The sequence below is a fragment of the Colobus angolensis genome, unplaced genomic scaffold, assembly GCF_000951035.1.
Source record: "Colobus angolensis palliatus isolate OR3802 unplaced genomic scaffold, Cang.pa_1.0 Scaffold69, whole genome shotgun sequence".
Classification (NCBI taxonomy): Eukaryota; Metazoa; Chordata; class Mammalia; order Primates; family Cercopithecidae; genus Colobus; species Colobus angolensis.
In genome coordinates this window covers 4,850,637-4,861,258 of record NW_012120598.1, presented here as the reverse complement: position 1 = coordinate 4,861,258, position 10,622 = coordinate 4,850,637, and the positions used below count along the sequence as shown (strand labels likewise).

The window sequence follows — 10,622 nt, the reverse complement described above, 5'->3', positions numbered from 1 at the left end:
GAGTCAGTTACTGAAGCTTGTGCATTTGTCACGTATTTCTCGTGTCATGGTTTTCATCTCTGTCATTTCGTTTATGACCTTCTCTGCATTAATTATTCTAGTTATCAATTCTTCCACTCTTTTTTCAAGATTTTTAGTTTGTTTGTGCTGGGTATGTAATTCCTCCTTTAGCTCTGAGAAGTTTGATGGACTGAAGCCTTCTTCTCTCATCTTGTCAAAGTCATTCTCCGTCCAGCTTTGATCCGTTGCTGGCAATGAGCTGCATTCCTCAGTTGAAAATGCAGAAATCACCTGTCTTCTGTATCGCTCGCGCTGGGAGCTGGAGACTGGAGCTGTTCCTATTCAGCCATCTTGTGTCATAGGGTTTCTGTCCTTTCAACCTTACTCCAGATATTGCCAGAGTCTCAAAGTCGTGGTGTGAATTGTCGTTTGTCCACATTTTCTACAATATCTGACAAACTGTTTTTATGAACAAATGTTTTAAAAACAAACATGTTAAAATACTCTGTCTAATGTGTATGCATCACTATTTCCAAACAAGAATACTAGCTCTTACTAAGATGCACAAACTGTAATGCAAGCATTATACTGTGCCATCTTACCTTTTTTATTTTGTTCGAAATTGTGGATTGAGGCTTTTTGTAGTGAAGTACTTTCTTGGGGTAATTCATAGGGTGTTAGTTAAACTGATAATGTTTTTCAGTAATTTTTTTCCCCCTTGTCTGTCTTTGCAGCCGTGCAAATTATTCCAGCATCAGTGCAATCTGCTACACCTACTACCATTAAAGTTATAAATAGTAGCGCGAAGGCAGCCAAAGTGCAAAGAGCACCGAGGATTTCAGGAGAAGATAGAAGCTCACCTGGGAACAGAACAGGTATTTTTGTGTTTTCTTGTATTTATAAAATATATCTATCTAATTAGGTATATTTTGTTTTATTTCACTGTATGAAAAATGTGAATTTCGACTATTGCTCTGGCAGTATTTGGACAGCATTTCTAGCAAAACAAAAATTGTTTTTGCCATGGCTGAGATTTGAACCAAAGAACCAGTTTGTTGACTTTGCCTTGGGCTAATCTATAACACTATAGCCAATGCTTTGTTCCTCTTATCAATTTAGGAAACAATGGCCAAATCCAACTATGGCAGTTTTTGCTAGAACTTCTTACTGATAAGGATGCTCGAGACTGTATTTCTTGGGTTGGTGATGAAGGTGAATTTAAGCTAAATCAGCCTGAACTGGTTGCACAAAAATGGGGACAGCGTAAAAATAAGCCTACAATGAACTATGAGAAACTCAGTCGTGCATTAAGGTAAGCCTTGATTACTTTTCTTTCTGTTATCAAGCCTTTCTAAAAAATAGCTGTTGCTTCTAGATGTAAGCATTGTTATGTAATGATATTAAAAACTTGTTCATGTTTTCTTTACAAATTGAAAAACCTTTTTAAAAAGATCTTAATAATTTTGAGGTACAGTTTTTTTTTTTTTACAGAATTACTCTAAGATTGTTTTTATCTGATTTGAAAGCATATAATACTGTCCAAAAAAAAGTTTAATTTTTGAGATTTTTATATTTGCATAGGTGAATTGAATGTTAATTTTTAATGAGTAAGCAGAAACTGTCCTCTGTTTTTACAATTACATGCAAAATAATGACCCGTTTTCTATACAATCTGCCTAAATCTGGATATCCAATCTTTACATTGATACAAACTCTCCATAAGTAGTATAAGGTTTTTCGACAGAAATTACTATCAGAAATTATGCTTACTGCAGTGATGGAAATTCAGCAGGTACATTTAAGTATCTGAGAAGAAGGATATATAAGAATATCACAGAATTATGTCTGATTTTTGTGGGGGATTGAATAAAGTAGTTCTGCAATTTACGAGTTTTTCTAAATAGCATGCTTTAACTGCTTCTTGTTTCACTTGGCCATTTTCACACTGAAAGATTATAATTTAGCTCACACACACACCCTCCCTTCCCCCTTCCATCCCCTCATCTCAATATCCCAATATAATTATATAGAAATTTTGGTTCAGCAAGTATCATTGTTAGGGTATTATGGCCATATAACTATTATTACATAGTTGACCGTTATTCTTCTTCTTTTCCTGAATGACCTGTTTCTCAGAGTTCATAAGTAACTAAAATGTTTAGTTTTCAATATGCTTATCATTCAGTCTCAAACACATTGCCAGCTGTCTAAAGATTCTTTGCGTATAATCAGAACTAAAGCTGCCATTTTTGAGAGTTGATACAGATTGTATACATACAAGACCCCTCAAAATTACAGCGGTAATTTTGATTTTTCAAATCAAACTAAGTTTTTTCATAGAACTTGGAAAGGTAATTGTAAAATTTACATGGGACTATAAAGTACCATGGTAGTCAGTAGTCAGGACACCTGAAGATTAGCAAAGTGGAAAGACTTGTCCCACAGCATATTGAGACTGACTCTAAAATTACAGTAATAAGACAGTTATGCTATTTGCTCAAGACAAATAGGCCATACAGTAGAATAGGGAGCCAAAATAGAACCAGGAATACGTAACCATTTGATTTAAAGAAATGGCAGTGGGGAGAAAACATATGAGGAAACGATCTGCTTTTCAGTCATCAGTGCTGGGATAATTTACTATCCATCTTGGGAGAAAAGTAAAAGTTGACCTCTTCCTTACGCCGTACCAAAAATCAATTCCATGTAGCTTGTAGCTCTACCTGTAAAAAGTAAAATAGAAAAGGATCTAAAAATACTTTCATACCTTCTGGTGGTAGGGAGACATTTAAGCAGAATCAAAAGGACTAATTATAAAGGGAAAGATCAATAAATTGGACTACATTTAAATTAGTAACTTTTGGTTGTTGAAAGTCTTAAGAGAGCCACACATATCTAACCAATTCTTTTTTTTTTTTTTTTTTTTTGAGTCGGAGTCTTGCTCTTTCGCCCGGGCTGGAGTGCAGTGGCCGGATCTCAGCTGACTGCAAGCTCCACCTCCCGGGCTCACGCCATTCTCCTGCCTCAGCCTCCTGAGTGGCTGGGACTACAGGCGCCTGCCACCTCGCCCGGCTAGTTTTTTGTGTTTTTTAGTAGAGATGGGGTTTCACCGTGTTCACCAGGATGGTCTCGATCTCCTGACCTCGTGATCCGCCCATCTTGGCCTCCCAAAGTGCTGGGATTACAGGCTTGAGCCACCGCGCCTGGCCTAACCAATTCTTACGAATCAGTTTTTTAATGGGCAAGGGACTTGAATAGACACCTCAGGCTAGAGATTATCCAAATGGCCAATGAATATATGCAAAGGTGTACAGCCTCATTAGTATTCAGAGTAATGCAATTGAAAACCATAATTAAATGGTACAACACACCCCCTGGAGTGGCTACAATTTAAAAGATTGCCAGAACTAAGTGCTGTTGAGCATATGGAGCAATGGAAATGCTTCTACCCTTTTGATAGGAATGCAAATTGTAACAGTTGCTCCCCTAAGCAACTGTTCGATATATACCAAACAGAAGTGTACTTGTATGCCCATACACATGTTCATAGCAGATTATTTGTAACATCCAAACCCCAGAAACAACCAAATATCTATCAACAGTAGAGAAGAAATCATTTATGGTATATTCATACAAGAATACCTTGCATTCTTGAAAACTGAGCTCCTGCTACAAAGACCAGTGAACCTCACAAACATAATGTTCAGTGACAGAATCCAGACCCAAAAGACCAAATTCTGTATGATTACATGTATTCAGTCAAGTTCAAAAAACCAGAAAATTAAATTGCAGTATTTAGGGATGTGTGTTTGGGAGATAAAAATATAAAGAAAAAGCAGTGAAATTACTGTCATGATACAGGCTTGTGTTTACCTTTTAGAGCCAGGATTTGGGGAATGGCTGGGAGGGGACATAAAGGGGATTCCAGATGCTGACAGTGTTCTGTTTCTTGAGTGATACTTAACAGGGGAATGAATGTTCACTTTGTAATAAATCACTGAACTGTTCACTTCTGTGTCCTTTTGTTTGTGTGATATATTTGCAATTAAAAAGTTTTTTAAAAATACAAGTTCAAAAAAAGGGAAGAAAAATCATATCCATGAAATACAGGTATTGTGTATCTTTCTACTTTCTTCATTTTAGGGAGGGAACAAGTGGAATAAATGCTACTATATACAGTTGTGTGATGCATGTGCTAGATCAAAGGAAGTATTCAGTAAGATTCAAATTTATGTGTGTATATTCTTTATCACCTCTTACCAAGAAATATGATAATGCCAACTCCTAGAACTGGCATAATCATAGAATATATTTTCCTCCTAGAATTATAAAACCTCTTTTCCATTTTCCTTTTTTCCCCACACATAGTCTTACATATTAATGTAGAAATTTTTTAAAGCAATTGAAACGCCTACAGCATTTTTAACTGGATGGCAAGGAATTGTTGGTTTGTGAGCTGAGATCCAAATTCTATACTAATGTAACTGACATAAATGGAAACTATAAGACTGCGCAATGTGTTATATCTCTTACTGGGAAATCAAACATAACTATTTTCCTTTAACTATTCTGGAATTAGGGAAAGATGACAGTTTCCTGTATATAGGTCAGTCCTTTTATTAATAGACTCTTGATTAAGCCAAGTGACTTTTATCCTGCTAAATGTGATAGTTTATATCAGTGGTACTTTTACAAATAGTTGTTTCTTTTGTAGTAGCCCTTTGTCAGTGGGCAGTGCAATTTTAAAATAAGGGCTTTGCATTCTGCCAGTCCTGGAAAGAGCTTGACTTGCCTCTTTTTCCTGTTCTTGGAATTAGCAGTACATAGTGTTTGTTTTTAAAGTCTGTTTTCCAAAGGAAACATAAATCCAACTCCGTTTGCATCTCTATAGAATGCAGCAGTAAACCAGATTTCTAGAATGACTGCTGGAACTCTGCTTATCTACGTTTAGAAATATTGTCTCTTTACAGTGCCCTTTTCCTGTTTTTCTGTATCCTCTATTTCGTTTAGACCTTTTCCTTAGACTTTAAAGCTACCTACTACTGAGCTTGGATAATTTATCTGAAATTTGGAAAGCATTTACATAGTGAAAGAATAAAGATGAAGACATGACTTCATCATATAGGATTCTTTACAAGACAGAAAAGAAGTGGAATATATTAGTTTTTTCATATTATCGATTTTTATTAACATAGCTTATATTTTGTAGAGGCTGTGTGCCAGTCATTGTATACTAAGCACTTTACAAAGATTATCCCTTTAATCCTCAACAGTGATACGAGGGTATAAGCACTGTTCACCTCACTTTATAAATGAGGAATAAAAGCTTTGAGAAAATATGACTCCTGTGGTCTCAAAAATGTTAGGTTTTGAATCTTGGCTTTCTGTCTCCAAAGCTCTTGTTCTTAGGCTCTTCCACTGCTCTAAAGGTTTTTTGTTTTAATACTTTTAAATCAATGTTTTATCCTAATTGTTGAAAATATGTTTTGAAAGTTTAGGGAGTTTTGGAGTACTGAGCGTTGAAATTTTAGTAAATAATGTTTGGATATGTTTCATTTGATAGTAGCATTAAATATTCTATATAACTTCAATATTAATTGCTATTGTGGTGGATGCAGTACTCTACTAGGCTTCTGCTTACGGAATAGTCTGTAAATTATTCTAAGAAGTCTCAATTTATTTTTTATGAAGTTTCTAATTTTTTTTTCTCTTTTTAAAGGTATTATTATGATGGGGACATGATTTGTAAAGTTCAAGGCAAGAGATTTGTGTACAAGTTTGTCTGTGACTTGAAGACTCTTATTGGATACAGTGCAGCAGAGTTGAACCGTTTGGTCACAGAATGTGAACAGAAGAAACTTGCAAAGATGCAGCTCCATGGAATTGCCCAGCCAGTCACAGCAGTAGCTCTGGCCACTGCTTCTCTGCAAACGGAAAAGGATAATTGAGCCCCAGGACATTCTGGAACTCCGAAGTCTTTCTTAAAATGTTTAGAGCAAGTATAGCTCTTACCTTTATTACCGAATTTGAATCTTCTTTTATTTCTAGACTGTACAGTCTGATGCATGATTTTTTTATAAATATTTCATACTCTTGTGAATTTGGATCTTTTTACTTTGAGCATATATTTTAGAATATGTGTATGTTAAAGGATCTCCACAATGTCTGCAGCGTGAAGGCAGGTTCATTGTGGAATAGTTTGTTAACAGTCAGGAAAGCTAAACTGGTCAGTATTAATGTGTAGCCCTACCAAAAATAGCCAGTAGTATCTGAAAATGAAAAATAAATGAAGTATCTCCAGGAAACAGTCTGGCTTAACTATTTTTGAAAATATAACTGTTTCCCCTCTCTGCTGCTTTAGATGTTGCTTTACATAGAACCAGAAAATGGAATTTCTCAGCTAAAGCATGTGTGCCTGTTTCATCTAATCAAGCAGAGCTAAAATGTTCATATCAAATAAATTTATATTAATAAATTACTAAACTAAGAGTATCAGGTTATTTATATATTTGCAAGCAAAGGATAGTAAGAAGTTGACTGGCAAAAAGAGCAGTGCTGAAGGAGGAGATCCAGGTTTAAATCTGGCTTATTAACTCAAGCCAATTGTAAGGATTTTCTGTATAGATTATTCATGTCAGACCAAGAATTTAAATTATTTTGAGAGAGGCATTTAATTCTAATAAACCAGCTGTTACAAAAATTACAAAATGATCTCTGTTTTTCCTGTCAGAGATTTAAAAAACTGAAAAGGTATACCTCAACCCAAAAGTAAAGGTTTGGTTTGGTTTGTTATGGCTTCCTTTTTTTAAAAATTACCCTGTAGTGCCAGTTTATTATGCAAAGCAGCTTATATTCCTGTGTTTCTGATAAAATGAAGACTTTAAATTAGTCAGCAGTACTTTACCTTTCAAGGCATTAGTAAATTACTTGCAAATAGTTTTAAAAAGAAAATTCGACCTCTGTTATAGGCAGTCTTCTCTTTAAGATAATACTTTTCCACTTTTTTTTCCTTTTCCATATTATATATGTGTATACATATATCTATATATTCAGTTGATCATTTTATAAACATATATGAAGGCATAAAGATATACAGAAGAAAAATTATTCATTTTAAGATTCAAATTAAATAATTCCTGCATATATGACATTCCTTACATAAGCTAACACTAAACAAAAATGGCTAGAAATGTCTTTTTCTTTCTTTTCTGTTTTTGTTGTTTAAGGTATTAAGCACAAATTATTCTATGAGACTGGCAGATAGCTATTAATCCTCTTACAGATTTGAGAAGGTTGATTCTCAAATATTTATGCACCTTCTCCTTCATTGTTTTCTTTAAATCTGTCGCCTTAAAAAGCTTCTTAAGAGCTCAGTTAATGCTTTTGACTTAACTAGGAGAAAAAGGCATGTTAATACAGGCAAGATGGCATTGTTAGCAATTCTGGTAGTGGTTTGGAATAAATCATAAGAGGCAGGGATCTTAAGGACAAGGAAGAGAGGAGAGAGAGAGAGGAGGGATCTTTGATTTCTTTCTCTGGTAATCTTAACGCATCATTTTACTACAACATGTTCTCTTAATTAATTTATATTATTAAGTCCTTTCTGCAGCTGATATCTGAGCAGAGTAAAATTTGTATGTCTGTTAATACTTTTTTGAAAGAGAATATATGAACAAATTAGTACAATTTGGGCACTGTGGTTGTAAGAATGTCTGAGTAAAATATACAGAAGCTCTAGCGTTAGATAACAAATAGACAGCTAGAAAGGTTTTGCACCATCCTCTTATGGCCTAGGGAGTTGACAAGTTGCTTGTAGTTTTAAAAAAAAATAATAAAGTATACCATTCTGCTATATCATCAAGAGGTTAAGAATCTTGGCTTTCATATTTAAAATGCTTTTGGGAAGACATATATTAAAATTTTAGCCAAGATGACAAACATGTCTCAATTATATATGTGTATGTTTTTAAAGCTAGAAACATTAGTTTTAGATCCCTAGAATGAAAATTCTTTTCTCATCTATGCAATTCCCATATGGTTTTTCTAAAATCATATTTTATTCATTTTCTCCCTATAGCAATTTTCATCTTATTTCTCATAATTTGAACAGAGACAGTTCTCATACATGATCAGATGCTTTTTTTCTTCTTACCATCATTTATGCATGACATAGGTAAAGTAATATGACTGATTTCTCCAGTTGATTCAAGAAACTCATTACTTTGCCTTAAATTATATGTAAAATATTTGTTTTACTTAGGTTACAATTATCAGAAAGCCAGGTAGTTTTTCTTCTATTAAAAGATAACATATTGTGAAAGAAAATAAAATTTATGCTATTCATTCTTTGCTTTGTTTTTATAAATGAATTTTTCATAGAATTTACAGTATATTCAAAGGAAGAAAGATAAAATTGGTCATCATTTGTACCTTAGAAGTACAAGAATTTAAGTAAATGTTCATTTTTGTTTTAAAACTTGTTTTCCATGTGAAGTTTTTATTGAGCCAACTTTCATACATACCTCGCTAGCCTAAAGTCTAAATATTTGTGTTGGCATCAGAAAAACCAATTAGGCAGAATTGCCTTGCGTGGTTGATCTTCAGATAAATTGACTGATCACATTTATTTTTGTATCAGTCTATGTCATTTAATTAGGAAAAATTATTTAGGTGTTTTCTCCCGATTAATGGTGATACTCAACAAAAAGAATTGTACCACCAAATATTTTTGCGAGGTCTGCTGTTTTCCATATTCCTTTTATGCTACTGCCTTTACGAAAGAACTAGTATCCTTGAAATAGCACAAAAATGTTTTAAAATTCATAATTGCAAAATAAACCTGTGACTAACTTAATGTCTTCAGATCTAAAGGGTGTAAAAATATTGATACTTCAATATTTCATTTGCTGCCAGGAAAAAAAAAATTCTCAATCTTTTGTAAATGGGAGGAGGACTTTTGCATACATTTTTACTCTTTAAATAATGACAACGACACTTATACTGTCATAATAACAATTATGTATTTCTTTGTGGTTTTAATTTTTTTTGTAATTTTACATAAAACAGTTATTTTCTATTTTTACGCAGATAAAAAATATTTGTGCATAAAATGTAAAAATAGTAAAATGAGAAAAATAAAACTATTATACAGTATGTTTCTGTGTTGCTTAAAGTTTTTTTTTTCCTGAAAACAAAATCTTAAATCCTCAGGATATTTTGTTGGATAGTAATCTGACAGTCCACTTATGATACATTGTACATATGATTCCCATGCACTTTTTAACTTAAAAGCTGTCAATTTGTGAAGAACATATTTCACTGAACTAAAATTAGTAGGTTAATCTCTTTAAGAAAATGAAATTCCATCTACAAAGCCAAATTGTTTTAGAATAGTAACAGATGAAGTGGTAAGACTGAGTAGCTGTCAGAAGGCAAGCTGATGATTGCTAAATTGTAAAGCTTTCGTAAAGCCTTTTTTTTTTTTTTTTTTTTAAACAAACAAAAAATCACCTGTTCATGTTGGCTATCAGCAGGTTGCTTCAGCCAGAATCAGAATATAGAAGAATGGGTTAGGAAGAAGTGATTCATGCCTGCCTTTATGGTGAAAGCCATGATGAAACTTTGATTGACATGCTTAAATAGGAACTTATGGTTAGAAATAAATTGCTTTAAAAATACACAGTGTAATTGTATCTAGTTTGAAGCGATGAAAAACCATCAGCCAGGACGCTAGTGAGGTGTATTTGTTCTCCCAGGACTTCAGTTTTGTGTATGTACACCTTTAGAGTTTTAATTTGCAAGCCAAATATGTGTTTAAAATGCTTTTTACTAATAATAAACAGACAGCTTTAGAACGTTGCTTTTAAAACTTTCTGTAGTGAAGGACCACTTATTTCCAAATTGTCACAGACAAACATTTGTAAAATAAAAACTGAATTAGTAGCAGGGAGGGGGAAATGGGAAGTTACTGTTTAATGGGCATAGAGTTTCAGTTTCTCAAGATGAAAAACTGGAGATGGTTACACAGCTATGAATATGCTTAACAATACCAAACCGTATTAAAGATGGTTAAGATGGCAAATTTCATATTACGTGTATTTTACCACAGTTGAGTTTTTTTTAAAGAATCAATTACAAGAATTTTAAAAATCAGTATTTACCATATTAACAATACAGTGGGGAAGGAACATGTTCAACTCAATAGATGCAGAAAAATATACAATTTAACATCCATTCTTGATTAAAACTCTCAGCAAACTAGAAGAGAACGTCCTTAACCTGATAAAAAGGTATCTATGGAAAAACCTGTAACATCACGTTTGTTGCGGCTCACCACTCCGCCCCCCTCCCCACAAGATTTGGGAAACACAAATCTGCTTTTATCATTTTTACTCAGAATTGTATCCTAGCCTGTGAAATAAGGTAAGAAAAGTAAAAAGCATACGTACTGCAAAAAACAAAACTGCAGAAGATATCAGACATGTTAAATGCCCTCAAGAATAAAAAAAGTTGTGAGAATAACAAGGTAAGGTGCAAGGTCAATATGCGAAATTCAATTTTATTTCTACATGCTAGAAACTAATAAATGGAAATTTACATTTAAAAACCACCATTTACAATAA

The 10,622-nt window shown here is 33.5% G+C and overlaps 1 protein-coding gene across 2 annotated transcripts in view; it reads left to right on the top strand.

Annotated features, from left to right (window-relative positions):
• GABPA (GA binding protein transcription factor, alpha subunit 60kDa) overlaps positions 1 to 9,153 on the top strand; it is a 42,784-nt gene extending 33,631 nt beyond the window's left edge. For both annotated transcript variants that reach the window (XM_011926516.1, XM_011926515.1), the window contains exons 8-10: positions 735 to 875; positions 1,120 to 1,312; positions 5,720 to 9,153. In XM_011926516.1, the coding sequence (XP_011781906.1) occupies positions 735 to 875; positions 1,120 to 1,312; positions 5,720 to 5,948 (563 nt within the window). In that variant the 3' untranslated portion in view covers positions 5,949 to 9,153. The remainder of the gene's footprint in view (positions 1 to 734; positions 876 to 1,119; positions 1,313 to 5,719) is intronic.
• Positions 9,154 to 10,622: the final 1,469 nt, after the last annotated feature.